The sequence below is a fragment of the Pholis gunnellus genome (assembly GCF_910591455.1).
Source record: "Pholis gunnellus genome assembly, chromosome: 18".
Lineage (NCBI taxonomy): Eukaryota > Metazoa > Chordata > Actinopteri > Perciformes > Pholidae > Pholis > Pholis gunnellus.
This window is the reverse complement of record NC_136545.1, coordinates 5388020-5409698: the sequence shown is the minus strand read 5'-3', so window position 1 is coordinate 5409698 and position 21679 is coordinate 5388020. Positions and strand designations below refer to the sequence as shown.

General features: G+C 41.6%; 1 protein-coding gene across 1 annotated transcript in view; it reads right to left on the bottom strand.

Moving 5' to 3' along the window:
• vav2 (vav 2 guanine nucleotide exchange factor) overlaps window positions 1–21679 on the bottom strand; it is a gene marked incomplete at its 5' end in the record, with an annotated part of 117475 nt that overhangs the window by 6793 nt on the left and 89003 nt on the right. Inside the window, 18 exons of the mRNA XM_079179266.1 lie at window positions 693–816; window positions 939–1026; window positions 1562–1678; window positions 1965–2026; window positions 2178–2249; window positions 4210–4337; window positions 5076–5094; window positions 5248–5261; window positions 5771–5859; window positions 7142–7243; window positions 7447–7556; window positions 7841–7855; window positions 8235–8367; window positions 8527–8615; window positions 10770–10856; window positions 11031–11099; window positions 13653–13748; window positions 15370–15469. Of these exons, the coding sequence (XP_079035392.1) occupies window positions 693–816; window positions 939–1026; window positions 1562–1678; window positions 1965–2026; window positions 2178–2249; window positions 4210–4337; window positions 5076–5094; window positions 5248–5261; window positions 5771–5859; window positions 7142–7243; window positions 7447–7556; window positions 7841–7855; window positions 8235–8367; window positions 8527–8615; window positions 10770–10856; window positions 11031–11099; window positions 13653–13748; window positions 15370–15469 (1514 nt within the window). The remainder of the gene's footprint in view (window positions 1–692; window positions 817–938; window positions 1027–1561; window positions 1679–1964; window positions 2027–2177; window positions 2250–4209; window positions 4338–5075; window positions 5095–5247; window positions 5262–5770; window positions 5860–7141; window positions 7244–7446; window positions 7557–7840; window positions 7856–8234; window positions 8368–8526; window positions 8616–10769; window positions 10857–11030; window positions 11100–13652; window positions 13749–15369; window positions 15470–21679) is intronic.

Below are 21679 nucleotides of genomic sequence, written 5' to 3'. Positions count from 1 at the left end.
ACAGAGACGGGTCCGGGAGTCATCAAAATCAGATTTCCGAACCGACTCAACTGACGCCAAATAGGAGCAGTTCAGCTCAGAATTCCTGCCAGACGTCTGAGCTCCTCCCCCTTTCTCTAGGGGTGAGCTCAACCACCCTTCAAATGATATTCATGTTGTCTCCTTCTTATCCGTGATTACCCAAAGCTCATGCCCCCATAGGGGAGGGTCGATGTGATGCACGGTCCTGCCACACTATTCCACTGATCAACAGGTGGCGGGGACAATGCCAAGATGTGCAGCAATGCAACAGCAAAGACAGAGAAGAAGAAGTCCGCAAGCCAGGATGTAAACAATGCTGGATTTAAAATACTTAATCTAGGCTTTGGAAATGTTGTATAAGGAGGAACTCAACACATTTAGAAGTGTTCTCTTTTTTCATGGGACAAAATTGCATCAGCGAGGTAAAAAGGAAGCAGTGTAACCACACTCCATGATGAAATGCCAAAACGCTTATTGACTGTGATTCATCAGCTGTTTTTACCGCACTCTGTGAGCGACTAGCAGATTGTGTTGCTTCAGCACTGATATAGTGTTCGGAAAAGTATTTACTGTGGTCAGGCTGTGTACTGCTACTGGCTGATATTTGACACCAGACTTGCGTCCGTGGCTCAGGCTAACTGCTGGAGACGAGGAACATGTGGAAGGCTTACCTGGTGAGCGTGTGCTGGCCCGCGTTAGAGAGCGTTCTCTTGATTTGTAGGGGTATCGCAACGTGGTGTCTAACAACTTGAAGCTTTCTTTCAGGGAATGGGCCTGATAGTACTCCACCAGCTCCTGTTATGACACACAGTACAGAAGGATTCAAAAAAAGGATTTGAGCCAATTTCATTGTTTTGGTTTGGTTTTTCTCCAGGTACTGGGGGTATCTTGTGTTTGTAGTTAAAGATATGACTTACCAAAAGACTCTCAAACTTCTTGGCTTCAGTGATGTGAATCCAGCTGTCTTTTTCAATGACTTTGATGTGTTTTACTTCATCATTGAATCTGTAAAATAAAAAAAAAAATGTAATACTTTATCGTTTTCTGTTTCTTTTTCCCTCTTATGTGCCTTTGGTGTAATGTGTTCAAGCTGCTGTCGTCATGAAACATTTTTGTGGTATACCCGAAGGACTAACGGATCAAAATAAAGAAATGTTCACGAGCTGAGGCCGACTGTGGGAAATATGAAATGATTTGTCTGAAGGCTGGTCCCTACAGCCACTTTGCACCTGTCTTAAAGACTTAAAGACAAATGTGCAAAAAGCACAAGTCTCCCAGCACATCACTGTTCAGAATAACAGCTCCAGTAAGAGCTCAAACATTTATCATCGCAACGCATTCTCTCGGAGGAAATACATACAAAAAACAGGATAAAAAAAAAAAAAAAAAGCAATTACTGAGTGGTAATTAGCCGGAGCGAAAAGAGGCTCGGGAAAATGCTGACTGAGGCATCCCTTGAGATTTTGTATTCCCCATGAGACGTGGATTAAAAACCCTTCCCGTGAGATTCTCCCTCTGCTGTAAGATGTGAAACACTCACTTGATGCTGATGGCGAACCTCTCCGCCTCGGCCGTCCTCTCTCTGATAAGGTAGGTCCCACTGCAGTGGGATTTTAAAAGGTTATCGGCCTGCTGGCGCTCCATGTTCCCTGCAAACCTAGAGCGGAGCGGAGAATACATGTTGTCACCTTCAAACACAAAGTTACGCAATCAAATGACACGGTGAAGGCTTTACAAATTGTTGACATCAAACAGCCATGTAGTAATTGATCTTTTTTAATGCGGTCACGTTTGGGGTGCGTTCATTTTTAATTGAACAAGCGTATGAAGTTAACAGTATAAGAGAATTAACATGGATAAATCTAAAGTAATTAAAGGATAGTGACCTGAGGACAACAGCAGATATAGGAAAGTGTACATGACGATGAAGTTAAGGGTCTTACCAAGGATATCCATAGTAGTCCGATTCCCTTGAGGACTGCCGGCTGGATAATGACTGAAAGGGCTGTAACCAGTAAAAGACACTGCACATTAAATACCTTATGAATAGAATAAAGCATTTAAAGTGTACACCGAAGTGGGAAAGGCCCTCAGAGATCCATCTGTACTGTGTTGAATCTCTTCACATGCATACCTAGTGTACGTGGATGACTTACCTTTGGGTCCATATAGGGTTTCACACATGAACTGGGGAAGAAGCCGCTCTTTTGTGTTTGTATCAGCTTCCCCTGCAAGATAGCAGCCAAGGCATGTTTATTTGTTTTACATAAATGCAAAACAAATGCATTAGAAGATTGGAAAACAAAAATGTAAAAAGTCCTATAATCTTAAGCAGTGCTGGCTTTAACCGACTACATCATGACACACCGATGCTAGGTGTTGCACCCACAGTGCGATGAACACATCTGTCCCGTTCGGCCGTCAATCGCACTCGGATGCGGGGAAAAACAAGCGGGCTGAGATGCCCAGAGAGGGAGGGGGGGGGGGGGGCTTGCTTCTACGCGAACTCTAAAACGGTTTGTTTGCAGTCAGAACGCAATCAACCCTACCATCCAACACAACTGGCTCTTGCATTGCTTGATATGACTCATATCTTAGGACTAGAAGCATGCCGAGGTTTATGAAGACAATCTAATCAAGTTTACCTGATGCGCCGTCTGAAGCACAAATGCCGTGCGGGTGTGTGGTGGTGTGCACCCATTAGAGCCCGTCTCTGACGGCGATGGGCTCTAATTAATTAAGATATTAATCATTTGATTATAATGAAATTTCTCAAACTGAATATTTTTATACTTTTGAAGAAAGAAAAGAGAGAGAGGAGGAAGCATTTTAGAGCAAATCCTAATATTTCGGACCATGGATAGAACGGCTTGCTCCCCCATAGCACTCTGGAACGTTGCCATATGAACAGAAACAAACCGAGAGGCCAACGCAACCGCTGTCTCAAATGAGTCCCTGAATCAGAAGCGTATGCCCTCGAGAGGGTCATTTCATTGTTAGAGATGCAGAGAAGTCTTCATCTCGCTTTAAGACATCAGAAGAGTGATCGTCTCATTAGTGCCCGCTATATCAGAATCAGAAAGCTGAAAGAACTCTGTGACAGTGTGCGACAGATGCGTAAGAAATGAAACTGAACTCCCATTGGGTAAGTCAGCTGGTGCCAAGCAAGTACTGTTTGCTGTAAGTTATTTATTTAATTTGTTTTTTCAGAAGAATCTGAATTTTATTGCCCAAATATGCTGACAGTTCTAAAGGAAGATAACCTGCAGCGTCCCTGGTTCAACTTGGTTACATGTTAATTCCCCGTATTGCCTGTTTTAAGTCTGATCGATCAAACAAATGTAAAATCCCTGAAAACAACCGTGTGTGCTTCAACTTTAAAGAAGGCAAAGGAGGTTTAGCTAATAATCAAATTCCTGCAAATCTATGTCTATGTAGGTTTTTATCTCAATGTAAATGATATTAAGCTTAATCGAGAAAATGTAGTTCAGTCGTATCCTCTTCACATTCACACAGTCATCGTGTCATGTGTGTGAATGGGTGAACACAGGTTATCTGACCTCACGTGGTGTTCCTGCTCGTGACCTGGACGGACTTTTAAAGAAAAGTTTGACATTTCGGGAAAAGAGCTTTGCTTTTTTTGCCGGGATTGAGAAAGAACATTGATACCCCTCTCATGTCTGTACACTAAATATAAGGCTAGAGCCAGCTCACTGTAGCATTCATGTTAAATAAGGGGGAAACAGCTAACCTGCTAACCAAATCCATATAGCACCAATAATGAACACGTTACATCTCATTTGTTTGATCTGTACAAACAAAAAAAACGATGAAGTTGTGATTTTACACGGGTTTACTTCTTTGCCTCAACACCTCATAGTGATTACAAGACAACGGGAAGTCCCTGCCCACTAGCCAAGAAAAATACGTGTGAGGATTAAACAAAGAGATGTAAAAAGCACAGTGTAAGGCTCTTTTTTCTACACATCCCACACTGTGAAAAGACTCCTTCACTGCTCAGCAAGTATCGATGTGATCAACTCTAACATCTTTAAAGCTGAAGGTCAGCACTCACTGATTCATTTTCAAAACCAATGGCATACGTTCTCATTGTGCTGGAGAACGGAGCCAACTGTCTTAATATTCACACCTTCAGTGTCGTCAAATGGAAGAGATTGACTGCTTTACCTCCCACCACGTGGTGTCAGGATCTCCCTTCAGCAGCTCGATGAGATCTCCCGTTTGAAAAGAGAGCGCCGCCTTGCCTATAGGGGCCGGCGTGCCATGGTAGTTCCTCAGTGCCACCATCTTGGGACCTGGGAAACACAATCCGATGTTTGCAGTGAGTCTCACGAGATGTAAGCAAGAGTAACAGTTAGGCTGACAGCAAGGGACAGAAGAGGAAAAGAGGTTTATTCTAACTGTGTCTGGACAGAGTGCTGCTCACTGTGGTTCCTTCTTAGGTTTCACAAGGTGATTTAAGCTGATAAAGGCAGGACTGATTTGGCATCAGGATCTTGCCCACTGAGCGATGCAGTGTTCTAAGATATATAATATAACCACAACATCAAGGACGCAAAGCTGGTCCAGGATTCTCATTGCATGGTGTCCCTTTATCTGTCCACTTTCAAGTACCGTATGAGGCAAAAAAATGATATAAAATAGTAAAAAAAACAATCTTACAAAGAGCAACTTTGTATTTTTAAACTGCCTCACCCTTTCCGGACCGACCACTGTGTTCTGCTTTTTATTTCAAAATACTGTAGAACAATTATGAGCCCTCTTATCTCCAAGGTCTTCGTGTTTTTGAATTCAAATGAACCTGTTGTGCATGTAGCATCTCTATTTATAGATGCACTGCCACCCACTCTGCGTGGTTGATAATGTAGCTGTGGTTCACGTGTAGCGGATCTGTCCACCAGATGGCAGTAGAGAACCATGCAGTTCAATAACATCTGTATCTATAACAAACTTGTAACGTGACAGCTGACAGAATATCCAGCCTCAGATGGAAGTGTTTTCTATCATGTTTAGGTGACAGGAAGTGATCTTACCTGATGACATTCCAGGTTCCTTTAAAAGAGAAACAAGTACTTGATCAACAATACTATTACAAACCTATATCGTACTTTAATAATAAATGCAACATCAGGGAAAATGGCAATTAGAGGAAGATATTAATGCTAATACTTCTACAGTACGTTGATTAATGGAAGATCTACTCACCAAGTCATGAGGATCTGAAACAAGTCAAAAGAAAGAGTGTCAGGCATAGCGTCTGAGCTAACTTTTGAGTATAATAATTCTCATGATATGTGTCAGGACTGCGTGTTCCTCTTTTTAATATGCTTTGTTAAACATTGAGGCTGACAAGCCCAAAGGTTAATTGGTCTAAATAATCAAGACTACTCCAGCTGAATAAGCGGTGCCGTGTAACATGATGGACAGATAATTCCTCCCGACTCCCAACATGGAATAATTCCACTGTCCCACAGGAAGCCCCGCCCCCATGTTCCTGTTGGACAAAGAACCCTACAAGCAGGAGGCAAGTTTACACTTGTGGAAGTAATGAAATTTCACAATCATTATTAATTTGGTCCCAAAAAACAGCATCACAACCGTCAATGATGTCTATCACGCAACATTGATTAACAATTTCATCCCAACATTTGCTCAGCCCAGACATCGACCCTTTCAAAAGGTGAACCTGTGTCCGTGTTTCTACTTGAAGATTAGACAAGACACTTACTGATTTTACAGATGGTGATGACTTCCAGACACTCTTTGTGTGCTCCTGTTCCACAGAGAGAGCAGTAGTAACCCTGATAGAAGATGCCCCTAGAGGACACACACACACACACACACACATCAGAAATGCAAAATGGAAATGTCTCAGACACAAATTAACCTCTCGTAAGTACAACACACAAGGGGAGCTGCTGCTTGTTACTCTCGGCCTGCGGTGGCAGTCGCACAACGCTCCATAATTTCCACTGTGTGATCCTTTAAAAAAATCACAAAATCGACTCGCTCGAGAGCAGCACTGTATTTGTTGCAGATACTGTAGCGTTGCATGCCTCGCACGCTGCCATGTTCAATAGGAAGTGCCATAAATCACAAACGGGATCCGCTGGGGCTGCAGCAGTAATTAGCATCTAGCAAGGGAGTGAGAACGCTGGTCCCCGCTTCCGCTGGCTCTGTGAATTTAGGTCAGCCAGGCCGTGAGATGTGTGGGTCAATACACTGAGCGGAGTTTAGCCGGCTGACTGTAATAGAGGTGAAAGTGGTGATTCAGTGACACGGGTTGTCCCCGCTGCAGTCGAGCAGCACTCTCACATGGGAGGAGGCGAGCTTAGGGACAAAAGAGGTCGGTGCTGCGGAGGGGAATGTTTACAAGTAGCATCCGGCGGCCTCAGTCATATTGAGTAGAATAAAGATTGCTTTTACACTAATGATGGTCTACGTTAGCCCAAACGTTTGTGTGTTGCTCACCAAATTTCTCTTCAATTAAGCCTTTTTAGTTCATCTTCTCTCGTGAGACATGTTTTAAGGTTTGAACTAAACACTACTTTTATTTATGTACAGTGCTATGTTACTGTTATATAACGGCAGGGGTGGAAAGTTACAAAGTACACTTATTACTAAATACTAAGTACTGAACTCGATTTTCATTTATTTCACTTTTCTGCTTCTTTATGTGGCAGCTGTAGTTACTATTATCTTTGGAGAGTAAACATTTCAATGCAGGGAGGGCCTTTACCTGAAATAGAGAATGTTTACATTGTGGTATTGCAATGTTTTATTTAACTATATAATCGGACTGCTGCTTGCACCACTGTATAAATCATGGATATACAAGATATTTTTACAAATGTTACATAACTTGTGTCTGAGTATATATATATACATATATATATATATATATATATATATATATATATATATATATCTGAGCCCAGATTGTACAAGTAACAGTGAAAAATAACTCTCTTATACGGCTGAGCATTGTTGCTTACACAATAGGCTTTGTAAAGTCTGAATGAACCCGCATTCATCCATTCATAGTCGAATATGAATGTGCTGTTATGCACATCAGCGCTGGACATATCAGGGTTGTTACCTCAAGAGCATCTTGCAGGCTCGACAGTTGGTGTTCTTATCAAATGTGTGCATTTGGAAGTTATGCTGATTGGCCGTGGCTCTCTCTGGCTTGATGTTGGACCTGGAGGTAAATAACAAATAAGAGGAATCGATTGGAACAGACAGTTTGTTTGTGTTTGTGATGAAGAAGAAGCTTGATATTCTGGTGTTTAATTTACTGGATTAGCCACAAACAGACACTCCCATCTGGTTATTCTATCTAGAGATGGTTTCTCAATGTATTTCCATAGAAGGTTACAAACCCTTCTATGTAATCGTACTCACATGGCCATTTCAAACTGCTCCATCCACTTCCTCTTTGTCTCCTCAGTTTTACAAAAGAACTGGAAGCCCTGCTTCCCCTGCAGGTGGATCAGGTAGAAACCGTACGACCACTGGAGACAAAAACGTGAGTGAGGAACAGATGGCAGAGAGATATGGGCACGGCAGCGACAGAAGCTTGTGATTCCTGCGTGCTTTCAAATGAATAATGTGCAAAAAAGCATACTGTACATATGGTCCACATTTAATTCAGAACTAAAAGATGCTCCACATGCTTTAGCGTTGCATCCGACCAAAAGCTGGAGAGCCCCCCCCACCCGAAAAATAAAAAACACCACAGCCAAAACACAGGCCAATATGAGAAGATGAGTTAAATAAAGGGGTCACTTGAGCTTACCATTTTTCCACTCGACTGGTAAGCATGCAAAAAGAAAGACACCAGAGAAAGACCCAGTTACACATGCAAAACATGGACGTACACATGCAGATTGAAAATTAAAACAAAAAGGCATGTTAGACTTGTGACGCAATGCACTGCAGTACGATACATACATGAATCCTAAATGACCTTCATCGCATTTACATGGATGTTTTTTCCAAGCATGGGCAAGCGCAATGCAAAATCTGACACGTCAATGCATTACTCATAAGCTGCGTATCTGAAATTACCATCAACAAGGTTGTTCAGCTCAAGGGCAACATTTGTAATGATTACTCGGGAATGTTTCATCACCCGCCTTTGTAAATTCTTCTGCGCCGAGTCATTGCAAAGTAAAAAGGATGCTTCTCACCTTCTTCATGTCTCTGTTGTTCATCGGGTCGTCCGACATTTTATACGACTGCAGTTCAATAATCTCTTTGAGCTCATAGCTGTAGCCTTTCCTCTTGCAGACAATGACCACTTTATCAAACAGGAATATATACCTGAAGACACACACACACACACACACACACACACACACACACACACATTCACTGTTATCACAGCTGTGAGAATATGTCATTGCTGGCACTGGGTTACTTTGGTTCTCATGTATTTTGTGTAGTTGTGTAGTTGTGTAGTTGTGTAGCGTCGGGACTCACCGGTCCTGTTTTGTTCGGTTGACGATGGAGCACACTTTCAGCTCTCCGTCGATCTTTGGCCTCCCGTACTCCTCCAGTTTCACCTGCTGCTTCGGTCAAATGGACACACAGAATGTCAGTCCACTGCATACTATAACTTCTAAATGTAATGAGAGACCGTGAATAATTCAGCTTCACTTGCATTTCAGAGAGAATCCGAATAGATATGTAATAAATGGTACAGCTGGGAAACTATTCAGTGGCTGTTTGGTTACTTTTCCGTCTTCTTTATCCTAATTTCAAGTTGTTTGCTGGATCTGTGGCACATGATGCCACAATGAACCCAGTGACAATTTTCACCTCAGTAGGAAACAACAGAGTGGAAGTGAAAGGTGAACACAGTGACTGATAAAATGAGAGAGTGCCGTTTGGAAATTAACTTCAGTCTGCAAAGTACTTCTTTTGACTTCTTTTGTTAATGTTCTGCAGGACTAAATGATGTATTGGGGACATTATGTTACTGGAGGATCATGACAGGTGGAAGCAAGATGATGCCAGTGTTCCAAGCAGAGGAGAGAAAATATGGGCTTTATCAGGAATGGGTTCCTGCTCTGTGATGCTCGGTGACTAATCACACTGACAAACTTTGAATTCCAGCCTGGTGATAACATTAGTGCCGGTGTATTAGTTTTTATACATAAAAAATGACTTCTGCAAAGATGTCAAATCTAGCATCAAAAAAGACAATAGAAGCCGTAACATTGGATTATAAATGACACAAAAAAAAAATGTATTATATTATCCTATTTACTGAATGGTTATGTGATGGAGTTTAATTTAACTGATGCTAGGAAAAAAAGCAGGGTGCACCTGGGAATGTGGTTTCAGATTTCTGATCTTCTACTACAACAATAAAGGCACATCGAGCAGGATTTGGTGGTTTCTGTTTGCAAACATTCAAAGTTGGCCCCTCCTGCCCGGCTCATTGAGGGTGCGGGTGCTCGCCAGCGGGTGAAAGCCAACTCCAGATTCAGCCTCGTTTTGGAAGCAGCTTTGTCCCCTTGGCGCTTCTCCCTTTGCGTCTTTTTAGGCGCTGTGTCCGCCACGTTCACAGCTCCCTCTTGGATGGATGCTTGCGATCTGGCAACTGGCCACTTCATATTTTAGAGAGGCTGAAGCCAAGAAACTCCCCGAACACAACAAAATGTAAAGAAATACTGACACTGCCACACATTGCTATAGGGTCACAAGTGATGATTGAGAAGGATTCTTTTTAATCCAGTCTAGGGAAATCTTAGTGATTGTGGATTTAAGCAATCGTTGACATTTTGGTGAAGGACGAGAAACCGATCCAACTCTCATATCTGTCCGTTAAATGTGATGCTACAGCCAGCAGACGCTAAGCTTAGCTTAGCATAAAACTGGAAGCATGGGGAAATCATGGCTATCCTGGATTTGTCCAAAAGGTAACGAAATGCCAGACAGAGACACTCAGCTGGTTGCTGCTTCTGGCAAAAAACATAGTCCGGCACACTCATTAACACAGCAACTTTATGTTTTTTTGTACTGGTTTTGTACTGAAATGAGATAAAACGTTTTAGTTATATGCTTTAGAGGTGCTTTGAGATTTTAAAACCTTTTTTCAAGCCGTTTCCAGTCTTTGTGCTAACCAGCTGCTTGATATTTGGCTTGCAGAGAACCGCAAAAGAGCGATATTCTTCTTCTCATCAACTCTTTTCAAGGAGGCAAACAAGCATTATTTGTTCCTGTCAAGCTATTCCATTAAAAAATGTGTTTCTAAATGAGCAAAGTTAGAAGAAGTTAAAAAACACATCCTCATTATTAAACGCATAATAGTTCAACACTGAAAAACTCAGGTGAATTGCCTAATCAGGTCTGTGTGCATAGTGTGGATTGATTCAATTTGATTGACAGTGGGTCTCCCTGAACAACTGCTAATTGATTTTGATTCTTGTATTGTTAATGTCGGCCGAGGGAAATACCAGATTTGACCTTTAAGCAACCCCTCCCCACTTCAAATCAGTGAAAAGAGTGCAGATACAATACAGAAATGGCTCATAACCAATATATGACCAATATATAGCCAGTATTCTACTTATTGCCAGATAAATGCTTCCTCGGGTACCCATCACCCGGGGTAAGAAGCTAATTCGGAAAATAAGTTTTCAAAGCCCTCAAACTTGTCAGATAATCTTGAAAAAAAATCCCTCTGCATGAAGAAGAAGTGACTTCACAGTACTTACAAGATTTTCTATTGAACTTTGGAATTCGCTGATTTTCTTCAGAGTCTCATTGTCCCTCTTGACTTCGTTGATGTACATGGCCAGGTCCTGAGAGAGAGAGAGAGCAAGGCAAAACATTCTTCCAACATTCTTTCTGACACCTGTCATATCAGTGTAGCTTTACAGTCCTTTGAGACACAGGGGCTGTATGAAAGCTTTGGCTCGGAGCGCTGCAGAGTTATTACGTAATAGTTCTTCAAATTCACCCATGAACAGACCTACCTGCATAGCCTCCAGAGCCTCCTTGAGTTGTTGTCTCTCTGGTCGGTCCGCTGAATGAGTCAAAAGTTCCTGTGGAGGAAGATTATTAGTGTCATTGTGTTGTCTAAAACACACAGAAAGACAATTAATGGAATGTATGATGCAAACATTAAATCCGATAGTAATTAGAGAAGGTTGTTGTAAGAAAAGTATAGCTGCTCTTTGCTGTGATTATGGGGGGGGGGGCACTGATGTGGCTGAGAATAAGTTTCACCTAAACACTCCAAGCTGGAGAAATCACTAACTAGCCTCCAGGTCCGACTGTTCTTGATGATAAACAAGATAAACATGTTGTCCCCTGCAAATCGTGGTCTTCCTCCACAAAGTCAATAAATAAGCAATATGTTACATCGTTTTTGATCTGTGTTTTTGCCTCCACTGGCTTATTGGGGGTGATTTAAGAAATCTTATCAAATCTAATATAGTACCATAAAATATGTTGCCAAGCTGTCCAACCAGTTGGCAGATTCATCAGCAGTGTCCAAAAATCATATATGACACATAAATAAACAAATGACCGTAGTGTTTTATTTGTAGCTTTTTTTCCCCCTTTTCCTGTTGTGGAATGGCACAGGTTGACTCGTCGTGACAGTTAAAGGACAATTACAATACATTGCATGTGCCTTCCCTGCTGTGACAAATGAAATGTCTTCTTTGGAAAAGCTCCATTCCTCTGCACTGTGGTTCCCATGTTTCTACACTTAGGATACTATCCCCCCCCCCCCCAGTTCAACCCCCACTGTGCAGCCACCCCGAACAATCAGGAAGAGTTATTAGTGCAGCGAGAAGGATAGCAGCCCTCACTGGCTCACCACCACCAAGATGAAAGTAATGCTATTGGGCCCTATTTGACCTTAATTACCTTCCATTTTTTTATCTAAGTGACCTGCTGACTCAACAGATCTTTTTTAATACCATGGTCTGTTACTTTTGCACAAGCGAAACTGGCCACTGACAACGCGCAGCTGGACGGCCCATAAAGCTTTAGATGAAAGATTTGAATGATCACACGGGTTCATAAAAACAATGCAAGTATGCAAACCCTGCTTGTGGAGAATTACCTCTGTGCTGAATTCACTTTATTTAGAGTGCAGCTATGGTACATAAAAGATGAAGAGAGCCGTGTATTCACACCGTACTAAATAGGGAACCGCGACTGTGATGATATCTATACAACACCAATCGGGGACGTGCATGACTGGGACCGGCGCACACAAAAACAGGACTTGTCAGTCTGAAATGCCCCAAGGCCACAGCATGCAGCGGTGTTTCACTGCAAAGCTGTTGGAAGCAGTGAAATGGGGTGTGTTTAATTGGATTAGTGTGCCGTTGACTTGACCTCAGCGCCTCGCTGAGACTTCTGCAGGGGTTTGATTCAAACTAATAGACAATTCGCAGCACTCTCTGCGTATAGTCCCACCGTCACCTGAAGCAAACACTCGCCTCCATCCCAGTCCATTATGCACCGCATCATAAACTCATATGCTCATCCATAATTGAGATGCAAAGTCAATTAATCATGGGGAATATTACAGTGGCCAGCTAGTTTAGCACACCAGGAGGAGAGCTCCAGGGAGACATTTATTGGCTATGATGTGAGCGGTCAGACATTGTGCTTAAATACATTAGCATATTAGGGCACCAGTGCAGGGCTGCAATTAATGATTATAGCTACCAGTAGCTTATTATTTCTCCTAAACAACAGTTAAAACCCAAAATAATTCTGTTTATTGGGAAATGGGCTGAACAGTTTGACAAGCAGAAATCTTTCAAATGTTTGGCATTATTATTTTGATTAATTAAATAAAAATGGATAATTAGTTTGTTCAAATTAAATGAATCTTCCATCAATCAACTGATTAAGAGATTGATCAATCAAGCACTTGACCTGATGCAATGATTTCAAATAATCTGCTGTCGGTCCAATAAAAACTTGTAAAATGATTTAAATCTATAAATGAGATCACGAATGCACACGTCATCTTTTGTTTTACAGCAAGAAAAGATGGTTGGATTTTGATATGAAAATACAAAGAAGTGAAGTGAACACGAACATGAAGTAATGACAGAACTGTCGCCAGACAAAGCTCAATGACAGGTAATAGACGCAGGATAGTTATTTAGCATCAGCCCAAGTTACAGCAGAAATCATCTCTGTGGCAAAACCTCAAGAAAATACAAGTCTCACAATGGTGGTATCTACAGGAGGCCTGCAGCTCAGGGACTGATTGTGACTAGATTTAACGGAAATGAATAACCAATAAGCAAATGAATTGTCTTTAACCCGAAATGATTGTAGCCAGTCTATTAAAAACCTGGATGAAAATTGACAATCACTGCTTTACCAATAAGTTGTTAGATAAGCTACTTCTGACTGACCTCTGGAGCTACAGTATGATGAAGAGGCAACTGGATACTGCTGCAGAAGCAGTTTTTTTAACGTTTTGATACTTTTGTTGTCGCAGGAAAACTGGGCCACTGTAACCGCTGTGAATCCAAGCTGACTGCAACACCTTCCATGTAGAATCAAAGAGCTGGAGGGCATTCAAAGATGGACTGTTGCGGTCGTGTGATGCCTCCTACCTTCAGTAGTAGGTGATACTTCAGCACCCTCTGCATGGGAACCACCAGAAGATCCTGCAGCTTGAACTTCCCTTCCTGCACTTTCAAAGTACATTCCTGTTGAACAACACGGAAAAGGAGCAGCGGCGCGGTTAGCACACAACACATTGCATAATGCCACATTGAACACTTCCTACTAACAAGCATTCATTCATTGTTTAATTATTCATTGGGTCTTGTTGCATTGCTTCGATTGCTTCCGCACTTTCTCGGGGCGTTCCATTAGCAATAAGGAGGCAAGTTTATTCCGTCGGGGGAAACAAAAGCTCCGGTCGTTCCAGCCATTTGTGACGTAATTACCCTGCATGCTGACTGGGAAATGCCTCTGATTAATTTCACACATTTCTATTAATAATTCCGCACTGTCTTTAGTTAGCATCATCTTATAGGTTTCCCTCACAGCCGGTTTGTGTAGGTGCTTCTGTAAAGGGACAGCCTATCCATCTTTACAAACAAGGTCGTTGTGCATAAAAAGATAGTGAGAAGCTGTTTGACCCGGTTACAAAGCTCTAGTATTTTGAGATAGCGTATCTCCCTGCCAACCACTCAGTCTGTAATCACGTCAATTGTTTTTTGTCGACAGCTCCAAGAGCCATATTTTTCTCGCTGTGCTAACTGCTGATTAGCCTTAAGCCTTAAGTGCAATAGCCTTCCTCTTTAATCACTTCATGTTATTCTAAAGAAGATCAGAGAATAATAGTTGCGCACAAATATAATAAAATGACGTGCAGCTGAAATGGACTGGACAGTATGTCTTCCAGATTCAAATCATACTATGTGATACAACTTGTTCTCTGAACTCGAGTACATTTAACACGACCTCGCCAAGGCAGTCGCTACAAATCCCCTGCTCTGAACAGTATAAACCCACCAATGGGAATGGGATACCGTTGAGTTCAGCACAACAACATATTATGAACTCAACATCTCTGACAGCATATTTGCAAATTACATTATTTGCCCTTCTGAATTTAACTCAGTTTGTGCATGACCCTGGCAAATTTGGACCACATTTATGGATTTATTTAATTCATTAGTTATTCAATGTCATCATTTATTCAATAGTGAGACTTTCATACTAATGTGTAATGATTTTGTAAGAGATGTCCGATTCTATAGAATCTCATTGCAGACATTTGCATAATTGCCAATGAAACGTGGTTGCTGTGGTTTTTAAACCACATCTCCATTTACCTCATTGTGCACAGTGACAGCACTGAAAAGTAATCCACACTTTGTTATATATATAGTTGTAATAGTATATTTACCACATGATGTCTAAATGACTACTAGGGGTGCACGTTGTGGCTATTTTCCCTATTGATCAGTCTTTTGTTTATTTCTTGATTAATCAATTAAAGTAAATCTCCACCGTGCTTTATTTATCCAGATGATGCCAAATATCACAAACTAAAAATATTTAGCTTATTATCACATATAAACGCAGACAAACCGGCGCAAGAACACCTCAAAAAATTACAAATGATCCCTTTAAAAGGTCACATATCACAGGTCCATAAGCAGACAGATGGCTGAAGCCCATCTGCTCCGTCATTTTGTATTCAGTTTGAAAAAAAACCTGATTGTTTACTGCCTGCACTGTGATGTATTCTTTTCACAAAAATGCACTAAATCCTTGAGTTGTCATCCGTTTGTGGTGAGTGACGGAGGTCATTACCTCCACTTTAATCTTGACGTCCTCTCGTGTTGCTATTAGCTCATCCAGGGTCTTCTGGGCGTTCTCCATGTGGCTGCAGTACTGACCGTAGATCAACAACCTGGTGAAGGACACAATTCAACAAACGACTGTCAGACAATATACGCTGTCACAGCTCGTCGTCCTCCATGGGACATTCACCAAACAATATAAATAACCGTAGATTCATGTTTGACCGTGGCTGCTTCTGCAGACTGTTTACACTGTGCTACAAAAAGAGACTCAAAATCACAGTTCGGTCAACATTCATTTTCTTTGTAAAAAATGTTTACAGGATAGCATACCTCTCTATCACAGCAGACACATTACTTTCCCTGTAAGTAAAAAAAAAAGCTGAAAAGCAATCTAAGTAAAGACCAAATTTGGTCTATCAATCAAAAGTATTGAAAAGACAAGTACTGCATGCCCACAGTGTCTTTCATTTATAAGCTGTTAACTAGATTCACTCCCAGAAGGCTTTCTGCAGCTCAACACGTCTTACGAATGCTCAAGCGATGAAACGATGAAACATTCATGCCTGTTCAGAGAAATCCACAGCTGAGATTTTGATTCCGATATTTTCTGCGAATAGAGGAAACACGTGGGCTCATAACTCCCCTCCGAAGCCTTGTTTGTGGTTAAAAATTAGGCTTAATGAGCACTAATGACGCTCTTTTAAAAAGGTTGGGTATACACACATTATATAAACATATCTAAAAACACAGGGACAAAAGGAGGTTGCTGTTTGAGTCCACAATTAGCTGTGAACTGGTTTGTGCCTTTCGGCAATGTACCGCATATTCATTTTTTACGATTAATAACACAATTTGAGAGGTCAGCCCGAGAGTCATTTGGCACTATAGGGGGCAGATAAATGAATATGTGAATAAATATGATTAGGACTGCACGTGAATACCATGAATAAGTAATGACTGGATTCTGATCCCAGGGCAATATTTGGAGAGGCGGCATCCTCCTGCCAATGAGCTGTAATCACAGAGCACTAATGAAAGACGCTGCTATATATCAGCTGCTTTGCAGAGTTCCTCTTATCAGCGTGTGAGGGGGAAAAAAGAAGAAGAAAAATCTCTTAATTCCGAGCAGTGAGGATATGAGAGCTGTGGTTCATTAGATATTACAATGCTGACGCTGACACAGATCTTTGGGTTCAGCTGGGAGGGAGTTCAAAGTCATCCCGCCTGGAGGATCCCACTGCATGTGGCACACACTGCTCTCACTCACTAAGTCAAAGTAGGTCATTGGCAATGCTGGTAGAGTGTCCCCCCCCCCCCCCCCTCTTCCCCGCTGTAGTAGCATTGGTACTCCGGTTTCTTAATCTGAATGTTGAGGTGGCGCAGAGAGCTGGCACCCCGAAGTCTAATCAAGCCTCTGATGAATCTGTGACGCACACTAGAACAGCACACAGATGGAGCAGGAGAAATAAAACTACAACTTCACATTGACTTCTGCTCTTTCCAATACACTTTCAAGTTCTGTGCTCAACTTTCACGTGCATACGACTCACTTCACTGGTGGTTTTTCAGAGCCGTGCTAGCGGCAAGCGAAAAATCCTCCAAAAAACATGTGGAGCATCCCGTTGTGCGCCCAGTAGCGCTTCTTCCTTTTGATTTGATTTTCAATCTTCCCCCAGAGGTCAAAGTAAAAGGGCCCATGACTGTGTCCTCCTGCAGCAGCACACACAACGTCTGGATGTGTGATGCCATTAAGTGGAAATCAATTTAAAGTGATATGCTGCTTTTAAAAAAAAGGTCCTCTCAATACCAGCACAGCTCTGAAATCTACCACTACAAGAAGGTGAAGGTAACAGGGGGGCGAGAACACAAGTAAGGTGCCAATTATGTGCAGAATCAGAGCAACAATTAGTCGATTCATTCATGTAATGATAAAAAAAAAAAAAGAACCAGCATTTTTCAAGCAAAAATGCCAAACATTTGCTGGTTACATTTTTTCAAATGTGACTGTTTGCTTTGCCTTCTGTGACAGTTTTTGATATCGTTGTTATGAACTGCTGCTTGGTCAAAAAACAGCATTCTGAAGACATCACAAATATGAGGCTCTTTTTTCAATTTCTTTTTCACTTTATAGAGACTAAAATATGATCAGTGTATCAAACGGTTGGTCAGAGGTGGAACTGGCAACAGTAAATGAAAATGTCCCTCTTAAAAGTAGAATTTTTGCCCATTCAACGGTTGATCTTCCTCTGCTCCACAGAGATCCACCAGTGATGATCCCTGGATCTTCACTGGAGCCCAGGCGGACCTCTGACTACGGCCCCCCTGTAGTGAAGCTCCTACCCTGGCATGGCTCTGGGCTAACAAGCCCCTGATTAAGACCTGATCCACACGAGGGGAGACAGCTACCGCCCCTCCAGGACGACAAAGTGATTGAGATTAATGGGGGTCTCGATCAATTATAAGACAGCAGGCGGACTGTGCAGCGTAGCGAGGATCCAAGAGACACCCTTCATATGTGACGTTATCAGGACAGAAGTGAGAAAGGCTCAAGCTCCTGCTGTGAATGTGGGAATCATTACAACAGTTTAAGAGTTTGAGAGATGTAAGATATTTCTGACAGCAATAAGTAGAAAGATTAAAGAAATATATAGAACTTTTAAGAGAAAATTAATGAGAGAAATGTTAAAGAAAAGTAAAGATGAACAAATTGAAAGTGTAGCAGCAGTCTGTGAGCGTAGACTTGCTCAATGTTCTTCTTAAAGGACTTGTACAACGTGTTAAGGCTCGATCGTTATTCATCAGTGCATGGCCTTAAAAGAAAGTTGGAAAAGATGCTATGATGAGCCCTGGTAACCAGCTGTGGGGCACTGTTTTCAGAACGTTCTTTGTTCTCTGTTGTTTACCTGGTTTCCACACAAGGCAGCAGAAATGACTAAGCGGCCAGTGCCAGAACGTTCGCAGGACGTTTACAGAACGTCTTCAGAACGACAACGAGTCGTTGTTTTCAGAACGTTGAGAGAACGTTCGCATGCAGTATTTTCAAATGTGTATGCTTTCTTATTGCTCATATAGACGAATGAATGTTCAGCAAAGTATACAACCTATTTTTTAAAGGCCACATAATCATTTAAGTGTATAATCATCATATATTATTGATTATTATCTTTTTCAAATCGGTGTTGATTTACACATACTGTGTCACCCCCAGCCGCACCCCCTACGTGAAACATGTCTCACGAATGTTCTATGATTTTTTTTTTTGGGGGGGGGGGGGGGGGGGGGGGGGGGGGGGATTGGGGGGTTTCCCGTACTGATGTGAGGGTCCTGGGACAGAGGATGTTGTATGTGTACAGATTGTAAAGCCCTCTGAGGCAAATGTGTGGGCTATACAAAATAAATTGAATTGAAAAGAACGTTCACAGGAAAGTGGAGATGACGGTATGAAAAAGATAATAATCATTAATATATTTTGATTGTACATGTTTTATTGAATCATTATATGGCTTTTAAAAAGTAGGTGGAAACTGTGTGTCAAGGCAGAAACCTGGGTCAGTACTTTTGGTTAATAAGGAACATATACTGAAAGGGTCCAAAATGATGTTTCTCTCACAGCATTGGCCAAAGCTGAGTGAATGAAAGTGATTAAAAGAGTGATTTGTTGGCATATCTGGTCGAGTTTAAAAGAAGGCCGTCCTTTAGTGTGTGTGTGTGTGTGTGTGTGTGTGTGTGTGTGTGTGTGTGTGTGTGTGCGTTTTCATCAGTGTGCCTGGAGCCGGAGGCTCGTTCTCCGCTGCCTGAGGGCTCAATCTCTTTTTAAGTTTCCATTTGCAGCAAACAAACGACATGTCCAACCAAACAGCCAGCACCTTCCTGCTGTAATATTGGAGCCCACTTTAGCCTCTTGAAGATTGCAGCTTTGGTTTCACAGTATATCTGTTCTCAGGGATCCCACCAGCCTTGTTTCCAAGCAAACAAGCTCTGATAAACCCACTGTGCACAACCCTTTCACCTCCAAATGGCAGCCATACAAAGTTAGAAACGTAGAAAGTGGGATATGTATCTAGCAGCTAGAGGGAAAGGTGTTGTTAGGAGAAACCAAACCAGAGCTACAAGGAGAATGACTATTAGACTGACTTTCAACTCCAAATGAATGCTAATGTTGCCACGCTGTCAGCCCAATGTGTAAACTGTTTTGTTAAATGTTAGCCATCACAGCTTTATAGTGGTGATATGTCAGATGAATGTGTTCTTCAGCTTAGAGGGGTATCACTTTATCGCTTAATATATTTACCAGAAAAAAAACAATAATATATATATCTATTATATATTCATATATATATATATAACTATGTCACTAATCTAAATTCAGTGTAGGACTGGAGCCCTCAAATGGTAAAGCTGGTTAATTTTGATTCATTTTGGGAAAATAAAAAAAGACTTTGATTCGTGGAACTGAAAAAGCATAACAACGCTTATTTTTTCAGGGAATTCTACCCATTCTATGTGGACACCGGCATGTGTAACATGAAAATAGGTCAGTGTACCACAGCTATATCATATATTGGATAAGTCCCCACATGGACCAAGTAGGGAGCATAATGACGTGCCCTTGAGCAAGGCACTGGATCCCCATCCTGCTCCCCGGGCGCTGTATAGTTCGAGCTGCCCACTGCTCCTAATACTAGGATGGGTTAAATGCAGAAGCTGAACTTCACTGTGTGTGTTGCGTTGTGTATATGTGTGACGATAAAAGTTGATTTGATTTGTGCGAGTTGTGTGTTCAGCAATAAAAAGGCGAGGAGTAAAACGCTGGTGCATGGAAAATAATACAGTATTTTGTACTGTACACAGAAGATGAATTACATTGATTGAAAAAAACAACACCCAGTAGGTTTTTAAGAGCATAAAAAAAAGAAAGAAAAGAAAAATCGTCAATATCTGGCACCGAAATATCACACCCAAGGTCACAAAACACACACAACTGTGTTGTGAAGCAATAGCTGGATCATTTGACGCCATGTTGTGTGGACATAAGTTATATATTCACACATATAATAACAGCCTTTCGTCTGAGGCTGGAGAGGCGAGTCAGAGGCTTTGTCCTCTTCACTGAGATAGGCAGCGGAAGAAAAGGGCTGATGACACACAAGCACACTGCAGCATGCATCCACTCTTGGCGCAGTCATGCGTAATTAGTCGTTGACACGGTGATAAGCACACTTCTAACTTGACACCACGTCTGAACACATCACTGTGGGAGGCAACGACTCATCATGCCCTGTTTTCCCCTTGAATTGCTGCTTGAAACTTTGCAATCCAAAACACCGTGTTGTATATACAAGAAAAAGTTAAACATTTTGAATATATTGCAAATATTAATTACAAATAAATGGAAGTATTAATTGGAAGTCTAATTAAGCTCTATATTGGCCTTTCCCAAAACAACGAAAGCAAACTTAGACATCTTCAGAGCAAGGGAATTAAGCTATTGCAGCGTTACTCTATCATGTCATGCAGCATATTCAAACACTTATAAAGCCTAATAATTGTAGTGGGATTTCAAAGGTCCAACATTTGCTAGAGTGAAGCATTAATAATGCTGCTGGTTTAATGTGGGTTCTGTGTTTATCACATGCCATCTTTGCCTTCTTTGCCTTTGAGCACACGTTGATTTTCCTTATTACGGACTATAATTTAGAGTTGCCTTCGCCAAAGAGTAAGGTGCAGTTTACATTCACGCTTGTCCGAAATGTCATCACGGCATTTGAATCTATTAGCCATTTGTGTGAAAGTGTATTAATTAGCATGTGGATTCTTGTTTTGTGAGTTCACAATCAGGAATCAGTTCATCCTTGAGTCCAAGTAGATGTTTGTGGCAGCTGTAATGAAAATCCCTCAAGGTTTTTCTTGGATCTTCGAGCACCAAATTCTATTCCGTTCGTTCTTGAATTCAAGTGGACATTTGTGCCAAATTTGAAGAAATTCCCTCAGGGCCAGACATGTTCCAGAAAATGGGACATATGAACGTGCGTAAGTACGAACAGGCAGAAATAGGGACGGACAGCCCAAAAACATAAGGCCTAAAAACCTACAGGAGAAACTGAAAAAGAAGTTTGCAAACAGGCTATAATGAAAAGGAGAAGCTACACAGCAACCTCTAAACGACAGAGCTGTTTCAGACACTTTTCCTTTATTGGAGAGTTTGCTGGTGCAGTAAAAACTTGCTTGTTTGAATTATTTTCAGGGCTGTCATATCGCCCTGCTGTTCTGGCCTCGTGAATAATGAGGATGCTGTCGTGCATGTTATTTCACAGAAA